General features: G+C 39.5%; 1 protein-coding gene and 1 long non-coding RNA gene across 3 annotated transcripts in view; both read left to right on the top strand.

Annotated features, from left to right (window-relative positions):
* LOC127997392 (collagen alpha-1(XXVII) chain B) overlaps positions 1–19,152 on the top strand; it is a 118,345-nt gene that overhangs the window by 74,688 nt on the left and 24,505 nt on the right. The window contains exons 18-28 of the mRNA XM_052592022.1: positions 244–297; positions 418–471; positions 981–1,034; positions 1,133–1,186; positions 1,987–2,031; positions 2,858–2,911; positions 4,101–4,145; positions 4,245–4,298; positions 4,499–4,552; positions 6,813–6,866; positions 7,469–7,522. Of these exons, the coding sequence (XP_052447982.1) occupies positions 244–297; positions 418–471; positions 981–1,034; positions 1,133–1,186; positions 1,987–2,031; positions 2,858–2,911; positions 4,101–4,145; positions 4,245–4,298; positions 4,499–4,552; positions 6,813–6,866; positions 7,469–7,522 (576 nt within the window). The remainder of the gene's footprint in view (positions 1–243; positions 298–417; positions 472–980; positions 1,035–1,132; positions 1,187–1,986; positions 2,032–2,857; positions 2,912–4,100; positions 4,146–4,244; positions 4,299–4,498; positions 4,553–6,812; positions 6,867–7,468; positions 7,523–19,152) is intronic.
* Positions 17,496–18,616, top strand: LOC127997408 (uncharacterized). Of its 2 annotated transcripts, XR_008170283.1 has the most exons (4): positions 17,496–17,531; positions 17,814–18,104; positions 18,193–18,341; positions 18,581–18,616. It is a non-coding gene; the product is annotated as an uncharacterized LOC127997408 (long non-coding RNA). The 2 variants fall into 2 exon arrangements; XR_008170277.1 differs by having other exon boundaries at positions 17,814–18,341.

The following is a 19,152-nucleotide window of genomic DNA, read 5'->3' as shown; positions in this document are numbered from 1 at the left end:
AATATTCACTCCTAAATAGCTAGTAAATTTCACAGTTAATTACAAAGAAATCACTACATTTAATTAACCGGTGAAATTGTTTAATAGGAAGTCTGTATTTTCTTGTAAATCATACTGCAGTAATTTTTTTACAACTTAAAAAAAAGTGTGTGTGCATGCATTTGTATTTGTGTGCATTAAAAGACCCAAACAGGGGTTTTTAATTTAAATAACTACGTTCTGGTAATGAATTGAATATTCCAGGGTAATCAGGGCTCACCAGGTTTACCAGGAATTCGAGGAAAGCCAGGACAACAGGTAATTAATGAGATTTTCCTTCTTTTTTTTCTCCTTTTTTTTTTACCAAGTTGATTAATCTTAAATGTTTAGTGCTGATTTGACAGAGAGTAAAATTATAGCAAGCTGATTGTATTTCAGGGGAAGCCTGGAGATCAAGGCCCAGATGGGTTTTCAGGCCCACCTGGCCCTGAGGTAACTGCATATTCATTTCAGGCCAATTGTACTCTACAAAGACAGAAGCTCATTTCCATTTGTACATTTAAAAACTAACAATTTCTTGTTTTACACTACACATCTAATCACAAATCAGTGTCTATTATAAGATGATATTCCTCCCACGACTGCAATTTAGTTCTTCACCAAACATGCAAAAAAACTCACACAAAATGAACTAAAGTGAAAGATAAAAACATGACACAGTGTCTTTCAGCTGCACATAAGTGCACTTTTTATTTCTTTAATCAGCCAACAAAACATAGCCAACTCGCAGAGCAACAACATAAAAGTGCACTTGGCTTTAGTAGTTCCTTTTGTGTTCACAAAGATAGACATAAATTTGCTATTGTTTAGAAGGCTCACACAGTTCACTCCAGTAATTTTCAGAGTGAGAAGTTTTAGCTGCATAGGTATTGCAGAGGGAGTCTTTTTAGATAAAGTATAATGAATGTAGTGCTTAGACTAATGTTGTTACCTTTTCTCAGGGTTTTCCAGGTGATATTGGACCACCAGGACAGAATGGCGCTGAGGGCCCAAAGGTGTGCATCAAGTATTTGGTCCCCTTCCCAAAATTACTTGTAATTGGTTCCCATATAGTAAAACAGGGACAGATATGCTGATTTTTGATACCTTCCAGGGGAATGCAGGAATGAGAGGGATTCCAGGCCCTAAAGGAGTTCTTGGACTTGAGGTAGGATCCGTTCATTCCTAAACCAAACAGGGACAGGGTCAGACAGGGACACTTTTTTGGTTTAGGAGTAAATCCTGAATTAACAGCTGTAAATCTGAATGTACAACTGTATACAATAAATGTATATATAGTAGAAAACATTGTTTAACATATTTATGTGATAATTATCCTCTGTGTATAACTGTATGTGTAATAAAAAAAAATGTTACAAAAATGTGACAAATGTCACAAAAACAGCATGTAATAGGTCCGGTTGTAAGTGTAATTAATAAATATTTGGCTTTGGGTAAAGGCAGAGTTATCCATGTTTGGATACATATCAGAACAAGGCATACATTCTTAATTAAGAATTTTATGTAAAAGGCCAGTAAAATTCCTTTTTTATACGGCCATGAGGTAAATAATGTCCCCATAGATAAATAGGAGACACATTAATGCATATAATATCCAGATTTGTTTAAATTGTTGCTAAAAAGAAGCATCTGTGAGCAAGATGTGGTACTGAACCAGCACAATGAGGCACAACTTTAACAAAATCAGATCAAATGAACAAGAACAGATTAGAGGTATACTGCCTTACATGGTGTGGAAAATGACATTTATATGGCAAGGAATAAGCTACAACACATAGCTTATTAGAAGCTTATTAGAATCTAAGATGTCATTGTATTACAGGTGTTTTCAGAAGGCTTCTGCTCAAATGCATATCGAAACAAAGATGAAAAAGTTAAAATCCTATCAATATAATTTTGTAGATGCTTATTACTTCAAATTTAAAATGGCCGTGTTTTAAACCACAGGGAGATCAGGGCCCAGTAGGGCCACCAGGGACTCCAGGACTAGAGGTGAGTGCTTTCTCAAAAAAACCTGGATATCATTGGATAAACTTCAATTAGGTATCTTTGCTATCGCAACATTAGCGCTATAGCCTATTTACACTCTTATGGAACCTCACGGCTCATAATCGGAGACAATATTTAAAAGCGCTGATCTTGCTTCATGTTCTGTGAACATCTCCACATTGTAAATGTGTGATGATTGTATAGTATAGTAATAGGCTTCACACACTCCTGCCAGTTTCTGTCACTCAACAAAGTCTTTTATAATGTGTGAGTTTCAAACCCTCCAAATGCAACAATCTTCCTCTGTCCCAAAACAATTTCACAGCTCTAAACGCTGCATCCGGACTTGACCCAGATCCAGCAATAATGGTATAAACTGTAGTAAAGAATAGTCTGTCCTCAGGCCAAAGCCTGCATACAAACAGCTGTCTGTACCTGACAGCAAGAGCTGAATTCAAATTAGCACTTCATTGCATTTAACCCACTTTTTCATGTACAAACCTTGCCAAAGATCTTGCCCACAATTTCAGTGAGTTTTTCCAAGTGAAGGCAGTATGGATAATTTAGCTAATAAGGCAGTGGGGTCAGACATTACCTAACAGATAACTCGAGGAAATCCGTCCAGGCTCCAAAATAAACACTTCTGAGTATTGTTTATTAGGTTAGTGAGACTCAAGGTGATCCATCTGTTTGTGAAATTGCTCTTTCTGGAAGAGCTGATATATTGGTGAATGGAGGAGACTGGTCCCAGGAAGCTAATGAGATGTCAGGGAGTAGATTTAGAGGATTGGGAGTCCACTACTATGGGTCATTTCTACTTTCTGTTCAGGGCAGACCTGGGAGGAAGGGTTTCTCTGGGAATCCAGGGGAGGATGGAATGAAGGTAAGAATTCATGACAGCCAAATGGCCACTATAATTTAGACTCCCAATTTTCCATTAAATGTTTCTTTAACTATTTGGCCAAGTTTGGCCCAATGGAAAATCTCACTAGTTTGTTTAATTTGTTCACTAACAGTGTATTGTAATATACAGTACATTCGCTCATAGTTTTTATTTTTTTATTAATAAGTAATCTATTGTTAATGAAAATTTCCATCACATTATATCCCCATCACACCATGTTTAACCCTATAAAGCTTGATTTATGGAATACTTGTCAGAAACATCTATGTGTTAATAGGTGAATTTGTAATGAGTATCATACTTGATACACCAGGCATTATATCTGGTATTAATATAATGCATTGCAATCCAATGATGATTGAGAGATAGAAGTACATGTTCCTCAAAAGATTGTCTTATTTTTCTTATTTGATACTCACATTTCAACATGATTTTTCTAAAAAAGTGTTGTATGGATAATCACGTAAACCAAAGTTGCTTAGTCCAGCAAGTGTTCATCTTTAGAATAGTGTTCCTGTGGCTCAGTGGTAGAACATTGTGTTAGCAGCGCAAAAGGTTGTGGGTTCAATTCCCAGGGGAACATGTTAAGTAAAAAAAGGTTAGCCTATATGCACTGTAAGTTGCTTTGGGTAAAAGCGTTTGCTAAATTTAAATAGTACTAACAATGTATGCTATTCTTATATTTTTTAGATCTTATAGCTTATGTTTCTTATATTCTTATAAAGAGACATGTACCATGACATGAAGGTGGTTTTACAATTACATTAAAAGGCCTTTTACTTGCTAAAAAAAACTATACTTGATATAAACTATCAGTCAGACAATAGAAGGTGTTTATTAGGTTGTGTAGTGGGTTTTATCTGCAAAGTTTTGATATTATTGATCATTTTGAGGCTTTAGAAGTGTGTGTATAAAATATCATACAGTTGGCTTTGGAGTTAACAGCATTCTGTGATGAAAATATCATTTTTATATGAGGCATTTAAGGACAATTTCATAACTAGCATATTATTTATTCTAAATACAATTAATATTTGACTAAATTTCAGCTTGAATGAACACAATTCTGTGTGAATGAGTCCTATGTATTAGTGACTATTATATTGTCAACGAACAAATTAACATCTAATTGAGTTTTTGAATTGTAAATGTTGTCTCTTTGCGGTAGGGAGAGCCTGGGTTTTCTGGGAATCCTGGGATTCTTGGTGAGAGGGTAAAGGATTTTTTGTATACTACTTGTATGTTCGTATGCATTTTAATCTAGCGTTAATAAACTTTGATTTTCTTTTTCCTTATTTATTGTGCACAATAGGGTCTTACTGGTTTTGTCGGACCTGTTGGTGAGGTGGGGTTTCCTGGAGAAAAGGTTAGTAGGTCATTTGCTTTCCCATGTTGTTGTAATCATGTTCAATTTAAGGTTATGAATTTTGTATATTTTGTGTTATAAATCAAACATCAGATGTTTATGTTGGTTTTGTATGATGGACAGTCATGTCTTTCCTTGATGCTTAGTATTATCTTCTGCTGTGTTGTTTGGTTTAGCTGTGTTTCTTTCTCTGCTCTCAGGGAGATCGTGGTGTGATGGGTCTGCCCGGGCCACCTGGAGAAAAGGGAGCAATGGTAAGGAGTAAGTCTGGATCTCGTCTCTGCTCTCAGGGGATCTCTAATACCCACTTAACCTTGAGCAGTCACTATAACTCACACAGTTACAATGGTTTGAAAAGTAGTATGTGGGAACATGCCATCAGCCATTTTCCATTCAAGAGACAATCAGCTATACCACTGAAAGAGTCATTTCCCTTTCAATGACATAAGGAAATTGTAGCCATTTGCTGTGTAAAGTGGTTTGGGAACAATGTCAAAGTTGAAACCAAAACCAAACCAAGCCACTCCAAAACAAACCAAGAGCTACCTTCCAGTCTTCCGAATATGGTTTGTCGTCATTTCAATGTTTTGATATTTCCTATAACACATAAAACTGCCTGTATGCATTTGTTGCCCATAGCAATAAAAAAATAGTTTGTATTAATTTCCATTCATTAACTTTTATAAATAAAATAATGAGTAATTAGTGTTTTATTTGTTTTCTGGAAAAATGTCTTACAACAAAATGAAGCAACACCACATAAAATAGAAATGTTGTCATAGTGTAATGAATTTTGTCTTTCTGCACTGGAAGATTTTTTTCACATGTTTATAACTTTAACTTTTTTAAGTGCAATATGTGAAATATCTGGCAATGCAGCAAGACAAAATAAAATTCATTCTTCTCTGAAAGCAAGAAAACAAGTGAAAATAAATCTGTATTTTATGCAATGTTTTTTTTTTTTATCTTGTTGAAAGGATTTTTTGAAATGCTAACTGGACAAAAAAAATCCCATTAATAATATGATTTGTGCAGTGTGATTGGTCAAATTAATTACTCACTAAATTACATAAACATAAAAAGTTTTTTGCCACACCACCAAGTTTACTTAAAATGGTAAGCTAAAATGAAACAAATACAACTGAATGAATACAACTAAATGAATATAAAAAAATATATATATACAGTGGGGATCGAAAGTTTGGGCACCCCTTGCAGAATCTGTGAAAATATGAGTAATTTTCAAAAAAATAGGAGAGATCATACTAAATGCATGTTATTTTTTATTTAGTACTGTCCTGAGTAAGATATTGTACATAAAAGATATTAACATTTATTCCACAAGACAAAAAAATTGCTGAAATTATTAAAATAACCCCACTCAAAAGTTTGGGAACCCTTGGTTCTTAGTACTGTGTTCTGTTACCTGATGATCCTCGACGGTCTTTCTGTTTTGTGATGGTTGTGCATGAGTCCCTTGTTTGTTCTGAACAGTTAAACTGAGCAGCGTTCTTCAGAAAAATCTTTAAGGTCCTGCAGATTCTTCAGTTTTCCAGCATCTTTGCATATTTGAACCCTTTCCAGCAGTGACTGTATGATTTTCAGTTACATCTTATCACACTGAGGACATTTGAGGGACTCAAACACAACTATTTAAAAAGATTCAAACATTCACTGATGCTCCAGAAGGAAACAAGATGCATTAAGAGCTGGGGGTGAAAACTTTTGGAATTTGAAGATCAAGGTGAATTGTACTTAATTTGTGTACCGGGAAACATACAAGTATCTTCTGTTACTTACGAAGGGCAGAACTAAATGGAAAACAATTATATTTCAACGAAATAAGACAAATTTGGCCATCTTCATCATGTTCAAAAGTTTTCACCCCCCAGCTCTTCATGCATCTTGTTTCCTTCTGGAGCATCAGTGAATGTTTGAATCGTTTTAAATAGTTGTGTTTGAGTCCCTCAAATGTCCTCAGTCTGAAAAGATGTATCTTAAAATCATACAGTCACTGCTGGAAAGGGTTCAAATATGCAAAGATGCTGGAAAACTGAAGAATCTGCAGGACATGGAGGATTTTCCTGAAGAACAGTTCTCAGTTTAACTGTTCAGAACAAACAAGGGACTCATGCACAACCATCACAAAACAGAAAGACAGTCGAGGATCATCAGGTAACAGCACACAGTATTAAGAACCAAGGGTTCCCAAACTTTTGAGTGGGGTTATTTTAATAATTTCAGCAATTTTTTTGTCTTGTGGACTAAATGTTAATATCTTTTATGTACAATATCTTACTCAGGACAGTACTAAATAAAATATAACATGCATTTAGTATGATCTCTCTTATTTTTTGAAAATTACTCGCATTTTCACAGAACCTGCAAAGGGTGCCCAAACTTTCGATCCCCACTGTATATATATATATATTTTTTTTTTTTTTTGTGGTATTAGAGATTGTTGCTTGTAATAGAGATTATTCTGTAATGATGTGTCTGTGATCATTGTTTTAGGGACACCCAGGGGCCCCGGGTGAGAGGGGCCCATCTGGACCAGCAGGTACACCAGTAAGTCAATGTAATATATATATGTGTGTGTGTGTAAACTGAGTTTATTCATTCCTGGCCAAGAGTCTCTGCACAAAGTAACATCAGCCCAGATCACAGCTGTGTTTTGTGTCTTTTCTGTTGTAATTTTCACAGCATCTGGCAAGCGTCCGGTCTGGTCCAGAGTACGGAAGTATCATAAAAAGCCAAGTTCATCTCACTTTATTCAGTAATCAGATGAACATTTTCCCTGTTTACGTTCTCTCATTAGAGCTGTCCATGTACAATACACTGATGATAGACTCAGACACTAGCATAATTAGCATCCTACTGAAAGAAACTCTATCCTCTTCTTTAATATATTCACACAAATGTTGAAGAATATCAAGTGTTTGGAAGAAAATACCTTTTGGAGGCACTCAGATGACCCTGTGAGGAGGGCAAAAAGTGCAGCAGAGTACAAACATAAACAGCAGCCTTTGAAGGACAGAGCTTTCACCCTATATTTGTAATCGGGTCAAGTGATGTTTGTTTGCCTGCTAGAGACTCTTGCCGGCTCTAACTGAATTTCTGAGAGAAAGATCTCCTGCCGCCTGATTCAGGACTTTGTTCGGTGTTTCCAGGGGCCTCCCGGGGCTAGGGGCTTCAGCGGTACCAGAGGATCCAAAGGCAGAATGGTAAGAACTGATCATTTTGACTATCAGTCATTACATGTGCTTTATAAAGAAAAATGTTGAAGAATTAAAAGTAAGACATCATTTAATTATACTTTAAAGTTCAAGCCAAGCTCATGAACAGAAGTCTTCATTTCTTTCTAACTCAATCCATTAACATATTTATATAACCTCTCTAGATGATTATCACTGTATGCTCAAGAAATTTGTTCTCAGTGGAAGTGATTCAAGTTCACATAGGCCTGTAATGAGTTTTGCATTGGCATATAGTTCTGTCATCTTTGGATAGTTTTGCATCCTGCAGAGGCAGTGGTTACTGGAAGTTATACTGAGCTATATTTCCTTTATATTTACAGTCAATGAAAGTATCGTGGCAGAAGAGCTTGACAGGTGCGACCTTCAATTCAGCTTTGATTACATTACCATTAAATACTAATTAAAATTATAAAATTACACAATTTTACATTCAAATTTCCTGTATTTTAATTTTATCACCACAACTTTGAGTAATGATAATGTCGACAAAGCTCAATGGCAATACATCGGGACAAAACTATCACTGATTGGGAAAAAAATCTACTTTACATTAATATTTTTTTTTGTTGTTGTTGTTTTTTTTTTACTATAAAAAAAGTCTAGCTGCAATACTATCATGGCAAAGGATCCACAGGGATCTAATTAGAAAGCAAGCCACGGGAGTTTAGGGCAAACAGAGGACAGAATCCCATCATCTGTAGACAAGTGGCAGTGCTCATGAGCAGCTTGGTCAATATTTTGATTTGTGATTACAGTAAAGATCTAATTTTAGCTATTTGGATGTGTGTCATAGTTTATGGTGTTATGGCTAATGAGAACATTTGGATGTTGCCAAAGAGTTCAGCCTTCAAGTACTGATTGGAAAGTCCCTAGCATGGAGATTGGATTATGTCAGTGATGTCAGATTTATGATGATTTTCAGACAAGAACAATCAAAAAACTCAAGTCAATTTGAATGCCATTTGCACCAATTCTACTTCTGTAATGTGACATTTCAAAGGGAAACACAATATCCAATGGAAAAATATTTTAGGATTGGTTGATTTTATCCTTCAAGAACTGATTGAATTGTTAAAAGTGGCCATACCTAATTGGCTTTAGGTTAATCTTATCCAATAGCTTGCACAGCCTACATTAAATGAGCATTTCATTATTATTATATTTTAATTCTTTCTTTTTTAATTCTTTGTAATAACCTGCATTGATAAATTATTTTCTCAGCTAGACCAGTAACATGCATTAGGAAAGGTAATAGGGTCCACTGTGATTTCATGTGGAATTTTGCATTGAAGCTTCACTCTTAATGAATTTCACACAAGTTCAAATTGTATGTGTTAATAGATTCTAATAGCTTTCTAGATTCCCGTCAGAAATTTCAGCACTCATAACTGTCCTTCCTCACATCACAAAAACACATTTCATAAACTAAATTCACCATTACAGATGAAACATTAATCTTTCAACAAACAAAAGATGAACAGCAGTTGGGACTGAATTACCATTGATGGAGAACATGGAGGTCTGGGATTTGAGACTCATCATTTTCCAAATTCCCATAGACATATCCTTTTATCTCACTGCTTTTTAGAGGCCAATATTCATGTAATTTATTGAGGAATATGAAGTCTTCTCAGACAAATTAAAAATAGCTCATATTGATCGTAAAGTTAAATGTTCACTGGACGTGCTGTCAGATCATCTCAAAATCTTAAATCTTGTGATGGATTAAAGTCCTCCTAGAAAGTTTGTATTGTATTGGATCTGATGTTAAAGTGGAAAAGATGATCGGTTCATGTGCCCCTTAAACTGAGGCACTATAGTGATTACACATTAAAGAGCCACAGAATGGTATTTATTGTTTGAATTTCTTACAAAATGACATAATTTGAGAGCTGAAACTTTGATTCATATCAAAATTAACCTGCTCTGTTTTGTCTGTTGGAGTGTTGTCAGTTTCCTCTTTGCTCTGCAATGTATTTTTCACTGTGTGAGAATATGATGTGTGGTGTGAGAGGATCATGGCTTGTCAGGCGTAGCAACAGTAATTAAGAGGGGTTGGGTCTACTGCAACAGAGGCTACGTTCACACTGCAGGTTGAAACTACCCAATTCCGTTTTTGTTTGCCCCTATGCGACCTGTATCTGATCTTTTCATGACAGTCTGAACGACACAGAACCGATCTTTTCAAATGTGACCCAGGGCACTTGGGTATGTGGTCCTGAATCCGATACGTATCCGATCTTTTGAAATGCGACCTCTGTCTGAACGGCCAGGCCACATGTGTCCGACCCGTACTTCATTGATACGCTACAAATGTCATAATTCTGCATTGAAGTAGGCGGGAACGAGAAGAGCCACTCACATCAGTATCCCACCACTCCTGGCTCCGACTCCGCACCCACACATTTCTCTGTACCGACGTTGCTAACACTGCTCCACAAAACGCCATGGCCAAAAACCTTGCTCTCCTCCTTCTTTTTAATTTTCTTCTTAAAATGAGAAGATTGTAATTGTGCTGGCTCCGTTGGGAAAATAACTGTAATATTGCAAAAAGAGCTCCGCTGTTGACTACACTGTTGTTGACTTCCATGTTTAACGTTAGCTACTTCCGCAAACAACGAGTGACGTCGTTCGCTGTTGAGTACTCTTCTACGCATGCGGGTCACTTCTGGGTCATTTCACGCTCACACAGGAGATCACAAAAGGTCGCATTAAATTGGAAATGTGAGCGGCCTTGCAAAAAAATCTAATTTTTTCAAAAAATCGGAATTGAGCATTAAGCCCTGTAGTGTGAACGTAGCCAGAATGTACCGCAAAATGTGGTAATGTACATTTTCTACAAAATGCTGAAAGAATGCACATCAGGTGTGTTTTTGCTTAATTTTTTTTATTCTGTCATATTCTGAATCTGCAACTTATGTTGCAGTTAGTTTTATTGTAAATAAAAATGGTTCACATTCAATTAAATTTAATTAAATAAAGTTTATTTGCATATTGCTTTTTATGATACAAATCGTTGCAAAGCAACTTTACAGAAAATTAAGTTTGTACAAAATTTAGTAGTAGCTTATCAGTGGTGACTGTCAGTTTATAATGTATGGGAAAATAAATTAAAAACGTAATCAATAAAAGACGTAATCAAACAGACGATGAACGCTATTAACAGCAATTATCATATGATGCAATCAAACATAGCAAAATTTGGTAGTTCTGTACACATCAACACTGTTTGTGTGTGTGTGTGTGTCTGTGATTTCAGCTTGGTAGACTAGAGAAGATTCAGAAAACCAGTAATAACTTTTGCAGTTTAATTTGGTGATGCTAGCGGGACAAAAATATTAACCATTAAAAAAAAAGCTTATTAAGTTTTACAGTAACCGATGGAAAGATTGTTTGGGTATACACTGTAAAAATAAAAGAAAAATGCATAGAATTCGAAGAAACTGCTACTCAAATTCAACTGACATTCTGTTGAATATCTACAAACCATTGTATTTGAAACCAGATGTTATTCAGAATTAGGATTCTGAAAGAACCCTTAAGGTTTTATTTTTGACCCCCTTTTATGATTTGAAGTTTCTGTCCAGGCCTCATTCCAATCAATCCAAATGTTATCATTAGCCCCTGAAAGGTCAAAGGTTTCCTGAATGACATCAGATCACAAGAACAGAGGCAGCAGTGTTGCACTGGCCCTCAAAAAAAAAGTGCTGTTTCCACCTTCCAGACAAAAAAAATAAAATAAAATTCTTCAAAGTCAGAGATCACCCAGCTTTTGCTCTTAATTTTTCATAAGGCTTATGAATCATCTGTCATGTCCGCTGTCTGATCACCCCGTTCTTCGGTGTGTGTGTTTTTGTATATGTCTGCATTTTGTGTGCACATGGTGTTTTGTTTTGGTTTCGATCGTTCGTCTTGCACCTATCTGTGGCATTCCTCCCTCCCCCTCATTACTACAGTTCCGCTTCTATTTGTTTGACTCTGCTCACCTGAATTCAATGTCTGTTCATCTCTTGCTCTATTTTTTCCCATCTGTCGCGCCAATCGGTGCCAGATCGTTGTTCGTCTATAGTCCATGTATAGCTATTCCGTCTGATCCTGTCAAGCCTGTTCTGTCGTGCCATTGTTTGCTGCTACTGGTTTTGTTTTGTTTTCTACTTTTTCCCCTGCCTCATTTCCTAGACCGGGCCCCTGCATTCCCCAGAAGTGTTTTGGTTTGCTTAGTTACTGGCTCTCCCGTGTCTTCCTCCCTTCTCCACTCTCTACGCGGCTGCACCGTTGGGCGCCCCCTGTCGGGTGTTTACGCAAGGACATTGGAGTCTCTTATTTTTCTGTTGGAACTGTTTCCTAATTTCCCGGCCTGTTCGTTGGAGGGAGTTTTTTCTTTTTGAATAAATTGGTCTCACACTGTAACTTGCATCTGTGTCCAGTTGTGTTCCTGACAGAACGATCTGGCCAAGATGATCACAGCAGGCGCAGATTCTGTCAGAACCGCAGTCCCCCAGCAGGGTGTTCTTTTGGGCCAGCACGAAGCTAGACTGAAGAACACCACAAGGGAGGTGGAGTTCCTAGCTGAGCTGACCACCCGCATCCAAGGGCTGCAACGAGAGGCTGCACAGGGTGGTGCAGTTCACCATCTTCCTCGCCATGAGCCTGAGTCCCGATGCAATAACCCACCACCCTATGATGGGGACCCCAATTCCTGCCGGGCCTTCTTGTCCCAGTGTTCTGTGGTGTTTGCCTTGCAGCCACGCACATACGCGCTTGAGATGTCCAAGGTGGCTTTTGTATTGACTCTTCTAACTGGCAAGGCTAGAGACTGGGGAACCTCCGTCTGGGAGACTCAAGCTCCCTGCTGTGCTTCTTTTAAAGATTTCCCCCAGGAGATGGAGAGGCTATTTGACCGCTCTGTCAGAGGTCAGGAAGCGGCTGACCAGCTAGCACGGCTCCGCCTGGCAGTTCGTCCACCCTGGAGGACTGAGGAGTCATCATCTGCTTCCCCTACAGAAACCACTGAGCCTGAGCCTATGCAGGTGGGGTGCCTTTGGCTCACTCCTCAACAGAAGCAGCAACGCCTCGCCCTAGGGCTATGTCTCTATTGCGGCAAATCAGGTCACTTCGCAGCAGGCTGTCCCTTACAAGTCAAGGCTCACCAGTAAAGAGGGGGTGAGCGTTACCCCTTTATTGCATCCCCCCTCCTCTCGCACTCTCCTTCCTGTCTCAATTCAGTTTGGTGATATTTTTAACTCCTGTACAGCACTGGTTGACTCGGGTGCTGAGGGCAACTTTATGGACCTCTCGCTAGCCACCCGTTGGGGGATTCTTGCCATTCCTCTTCCTGAACCTATTCCTGCCCGTTTATTGAATGGCACTTTGATCACCACTGTCTCCTATGCTACTCCTCCTGTTAATCTTATAGTCTCGGGCAACCACCGTGAGGTGACCACACTGTACCTTCTTGAATCCCAGAGTGCTCCCATAGTTCTGGGACACCCGTGGTTGGTGCAACATACCCCTCACGTGGATTGGTCCAGCAACTCTGTCTTGTCTTGGAGTAAGTATTGTATTGCGTCTTGTTTGGGTGCTGCCTCTTTTCCTGTGTTTGTGTGTCCTGTCTTGCAGGTGGAGGCTGCTGATTTGAAGGGGGTCCCGGTGAAGTACCACGACCTGTGCCAGGTGTTTAGTAAGTCCCGGGCCACCTCCTTACCTCCACATCGCACTTATGATTGTGCCATTGAGCTCCTCCCAGGCACTTCTCAGCCCAAGGGTCGCTTGTTTTCCCTTTCAGGCCCTGAAAGAGAGGCCATGGACAAATATATTAATGAATCTCTCAAAGCCGGTCTCATCCGACCCTTCTCATCTCCTGCAGGTGCTGGGTTCTTCTTTGTCAAGAAGAAGGACGGCTCCTTGCGTCCTTGTATAGATTATTTATTTTATTTATTTATTTAACCTTTATTTAACCAGATAAAAAACTCATTGAGATTAAAAATCTCTTTTTCAAGAGTGACCTGGCCAAGACAACAGCATTTACATACAATTTAAAAACATACATGACATCAAAAAAAAACAAATGATATTTAGTCAATGTGTACAAGTTTAGAAACAGTTACATTTTCCAAGTTCATTGAGTTCACGCTTCTTTAGAATAGATTTAAATTCTCCCAATGTCACAAGTTCAGAAAGATTTAGGTCCTTTTGCAGTTCATTCCATGCACGGGGGGCAGTGTACTGAAATGCTGCCTTACCCAACTCTGTTCTCACTCTGGGAACCACCATCAGTATGTTCCTCTGAAAACGCAGAGCATACTGTTGTTGGTTTTTTCGCATGTATTTGCAGAGGTAAGATGGAAGGAGCCCAAGAATACATTTATAAAAGAAAGTCAACAAATGAGACCACCTGCGAACATACAGGGATGGAAACTCAGCTGCAGCATACAGTGTACAATGGTGAACACGATTTCCACAGCCAGTCATAAAACGTAAAGCACAATGATAAACAGTATCCAGCTTTTTTAAAAGATGGTCCGATGCATTCATAAAAAGGAGATCTCCGTAATCCAATAAAGGTAAAAAAGTTGCAGAAATCAAACGTTTCCTTGTATAAACAGAGAAACATGATTTATTTCTGAAAAGAAAACTGAGCTTTAGCTTCAGTTTACGTACAAGATGCTCAATATGCTGTTTAAAGGACACATTTTCATCAATAACAAAGCCTAAATACTTATAAGAAGAGACCATTTGGATTTCTTTTCCATCAGCTGTTTTTATTTTAGGAAGCTGAGAGGGTAGCTGTTTTCTGTTTGAGAAAACCATAGCTTTAGATTTGTCCGCATTTAACACTAGTCTCAGCTGATTTAGATGAGACTGAACAGCATCAAACGCAGACTGTAAGAAATCAAAGGCTTGTTCAATTGAAGGAGATGAACAATAGATAACTGTGTCATCAGCATAAAAGTGAAAAAAAGCATTTGACACCTTTTTACCAAGATCATTCACATAAATAGAAAACAGCAATGGCCCCAGAACAGAACCCTGGGGTACTCCTTTAGTTATTGAAAGAAAGGAGGAAGACATGCCAACTAGGTGTACACACTGAGTTCTACCTGATAAATAGTTAGAAAACCAGCCAATAGCATTGTCAGACAGACCAATTTTATGAAGCCGATTTAACAGGGTGACATGATCGACGGTGTCAAAGGCCTTTGACAAGTCAATAAACAACACTGTACAGAACTTTTTACAATCAAGAGCATCAATGATATCATTAACTACTTTAACTGCAGCAGTTATTGTACTGTGTAATTTTCGAAAACCAGATTGATTGTTTGATAAAATTTCATGAGCCTCAATAAATTTTCTAAGCTGTTCTGCAACAATTTTCTCAAAGACCTTTGCCAGGATACATAACTTTGATATTGGCCTATAGTTATTAAGATTGGCCGAGTCCCCTCCTTTCAACAAGGGAAGAACAAAAGCAGACTTCCAGACCATAGGGATGACATTGTTTAAAAGGCTTAAGTTAAAAAGATATGTCAAAGGTTCAGTTATAAAATCTTTTGACATTTTAAGAAAAAAAGGATCAAGATTGTCTGGACCTGCAGATTTGTCTGTTTCCAGCTCTTTAAGAGCTCTGTAGACCTCTGCCTCAGTCACTGGTCTGAAAACAAACGAGCCTATCGAGGAAGCTAATAGAGGGGGCGATGAAATCCCTTTTTGTTCAAAAATTTTGGTAGTTGGATTCAATGTCTCATATAGACAACCTGATGAAACAAAATGTTTGTTAAAACAATTTAGTATTTCAGATTTATCTGTGAGAATAAGTGAATTTTCCATAATGCATGTTGGGAGTTCATTGGTCTGTATGTTTCCGTAGGATGATTTAATAACTTTCCAAAATTTTTTGGGATCATTAAGATTACTTAAGACAAGTAATATTCAGATTTGCTCTTTTTAATAAGGGAAGTACAACGATTTCTGAGTTGTCTAAAACTCAGCCAGTCAACCTGAGACTTTGTTTTTCTGGCCTTAGCCCAAGCATGATCTCTTTCCTTCAAAAGTTCAGACAGCTCACAAGAGAACCAGGGATTGTTGCGACCCTTCACTCTAAATTTGCGAAACGGTGCATGTTTGTTGATAATTTCAGACAAGGCATCATAAAAAAATTTCCAAGCTAGTTCTAAATCATTAATAAGAAAAATCTTTTTCCAGTCAGAGATCCACAAGTCATGATAAAAAGCTTGTTCACAGAAATGTTTAAAATCCCGTTTAAACACAATTTGAGGTCTTCTTTTAATAAGTTTTGTTTGTCTGACAGTGGTGACAACACAATGGTCACTTAAATCATTGGCAAATATTCCCACAGCAGTATATTTATGTGGAACATTTGTAAAAATTAGATCAAGGATGGAGGAATTTTTTGGCTGTTTAAGATTTGGCCGTGTTGGATCACTGATCAGCTGTGTAAGATTAAAAGAATCACAAATTACTTTGAAATGATCAGAAACAGACGTAAGCCAATCCAGATTAAAATCCCCGACAAGAAGAATCTCATTAAAATTTAACATTGCTAGCTGTTCAGTCAATAAGGACAAAGCATCATTTGTTGCTGAAGGAGGTCTGTAACAGCCTACAACTGTGATAGAATGGCCCTCATAAAGTTCTACTTTCAAAGCAAGACATTCAAGCTTTTTACTAATAGACAACGATGACAGAACAGTTACCAAAAATCTGTTCCTTACGTAAAGAGCAACACCACCGCCTTTTCTGGGATGGTCACAGCGAAAAACATTGTAACCCCTGATAGCAATGTCATTATCTGTAATTGATTTTGTCAGCCATGTTTCAGACAAAACCAGAATATCAGTGTTCAATCTGTCAACCCAGATTTTTATCAAATCTAATTTAGGGAGAAGACTTCTGACATTTAGATGAGCAATTCCAAAGCCACACTTAGCTTTAAAATCATCAGGAGTACTCAAACATGAAGGTTCTGGACCAGGGTTGGATTCAACATTCCCTGACAGTAAAAGCAGCAATAAAATAACACACTTTTTCTTTACAGAATTGTGTACAGGCATAAAATTGATTTTCTTGTGCTTCGTCCAGATAGAGGACCTACTGTAAAAAGTCAGTAACCAGTTGTATGGTTCATACAAGACACAAGAGTGCACAGTCAGAATATTTTCTGTAACCAGTAAAAGATAGTTTGCAGGACTCCTATAAAAAATCAATTCATTAAAAAAAGAGTGATCCCAGTCAGTGACTTTAGAAGCAGAAAAAACATAAGGACAACTTTGATATCCATGTTTGACTTCTACCTCACATGGACATAGTACAGCCAAAAAGAGGAAAAGAGGAAAAATAGACGGATACATGCTGACCTTAGTGGCAGTTTCCATACCGTACAGATCTCAGTTTATCCAAGGCCCAAAATAGCGCTGCAGACTCCAGCAGCAGCACAGACTCGGTGCGATGTAGCAGGCTCAAGCGTCAGCACAGGCTCGGTGCGATGTAACAGGCCCAAGCGTCAGCACAGGCTTTACTCAGTTTTCAGTTGAAATCTGTTGACTGCAAAGCAGAGCTGTATAGTATCGCGCTGGGGGAGAAGTAGACAGCGGTGGGACAAACACGCTCCCGCCGCTCTCGGCGCACCTGCTGTCGGTTGAGCTTCTTCAGTTCCCGAGCATGAGCAGTTCCATGGAATATTCTGAGGAATAGCAGCTCCTGTTCGATTCCACATTCACCAGACACAGATCTGAAGATCCACCGAAGAACTTCGAAGGCCACGGACTTCACAGACCGGTCTCCGTGCACGAAGGGCCCTCCGAAGTTTATCCATAAATCCTCAGTTTGGAATACTCAGATACTCCAGGCTGGTTAGCTACAAGAGGCTGCAGCAGGCTCAGGCTCAGGCTCAGGCCTGTTAGCCCTATGCGATATATCCTTATCAAGGCCTGAACGACATCACTACTAAAAACAGGTACCCCTTGCCTCTTATGTCGTCTGCCTTTGAGCTATAGCAGGGAGCCAAGGTCTTCACCAAGCTAGACCTTTGAAATACGTATTACCTGATTCGCATACGTGAGGTGGATGAGTGGAAGACAGTTTTCAATACACCCACGGGACACTTTGAGTACCGGGGTCCTACCATTTGGTCTGACCAATGCCCCAGCTGTCTTCCAGGCCCTGGTTAACAACGTGATGAGAGACATGGTGAATCGCTTTGTCTTCATGTATCTTGATATTTTCCCCATCTCTGCAGGTACACACTCAGCATTTTCGCCAGGTGTTACAACGGCTGCTGGAGAACCAGCTCTATGTTAAGGCGGAGAAGTGCTTCTTCCATGCCCAGTCGGTTCCGTTCCTGGGATTCGTTGTTTCTGCGGGGGAGATCAAAGCGGACCCCTGTACGGTAAGGGCCGTTGCCGAGTGGCCATCTCCTGACTCTCGTAAAGCTCTGCAGCGGTTCCTGAGGTTTGCCAACTTCTATCGGTGGTTCATCCGGAACTTTGGTCAGATTGCTGCACCTTTAACGGCACTCACCTCTCCCAAGGTACCGTTCAAGTGGAATACTGGGGCACAGGAGGCCTTTGATAAATTAAAGTCCCGTTTTATCTCTGCTCCTGTCTTGTCTATTCCAGACCCTGAACGTCAATTCATTGTTGAGGTGGATGCCTCAGATGTGGGTGTGGTGCGGTCCTATCTCAGCGGTCGCATGAGGATGGAAAGGTGCATCCCTGTGCCCTCTTCTCCCACCGCCTGAGTCCCCCAGAACAGAATTACGACATAGGTAATCGGATGTTGGCGGTCAGGCTGGCTTTGGGGGAGTGGCGTCACTGGTTGGAGGGCGCAGCTCAGCCCTTCCTGGTCTGGATGGATCACAAGAACCTTGAGTATATCCGTTCGGCCAGGAGGCTGAGCTCCCGACAGGCTCGCTGGGCCCTCTTCTTTGGCCGGTTCAATTTCACTCTATTATACAGGCCCGAGTCCAAAAATATTAAGCCCGATGTTCTTTCTTGTCTCTTCAAGGCTCCTGAGGGGGAGGAGTCAGCAGACACCATCTTGTCCAAAGGGGTGGTGGTGGAATCCCTCTCTTGGGACATCGAGAGACGAGTAGAGGAGGCCCTACTTAAGGGGCCTGTGCCAAAAGGGGGTCCAGGGGGTAATCTGTTTTTTCCCACCAAGTTGCGCTCTGAGGTAATCCAGTGGGGTCACTTGTCCAGGCTGGTCTGTCATCCAGGAGTCCAGAGGTTGCTGGCTGCCATCCATCAGCGATTCTGGTGCCCATCCATGACCAAGGATGTCTGGCAGTTCGTGGCTGCCTGCTCGGTGTGCGCTCAGAACAAGGCTTCCAATGCGCCTCCCGTTGGTCTGCTCCACCCGTTGCCCGTCCCTTCTCGCCCCTGGTCACATTTGGCCCTTGATTTTGTCACTGGCCTTCCGGAATCTAAGGGTAGCACCGTCATTCTTATGGTGTTGGACCGTTTCTCTAAGGCAGCCCATTTCATTCCCCTTGCCAAGCTCCCCTCAGCCAAAGAGACTGCTCAGGTGATGGTTGATCATGTATTCCGGATTCATGGTCTTCCGGTCAACGTGGTCTC

The sequence above is a fragment of the Carassius gibelio genome, chromosome A5, assembly GCF_023724105.1.
Source record: "Carassius gibelio isolate Cgi1373 ecotype wild population from Czech Republic chromosome A5, carGib1.2-hapl.c, whole genome shotgun sequence".
In the NCBI taxonomy this organism is placed as follows: Eukaryota; Metazoa; Chordata; class Actinopteri; order Cypriniformes; family Cyprinidae; genus Carassius; species Carassius gibelio.
The sequence above is the reverse complement of the archived record's forward strand: the minus strand, read 5'-3'. Positions and strand labels throughout refer to the sequence as shown.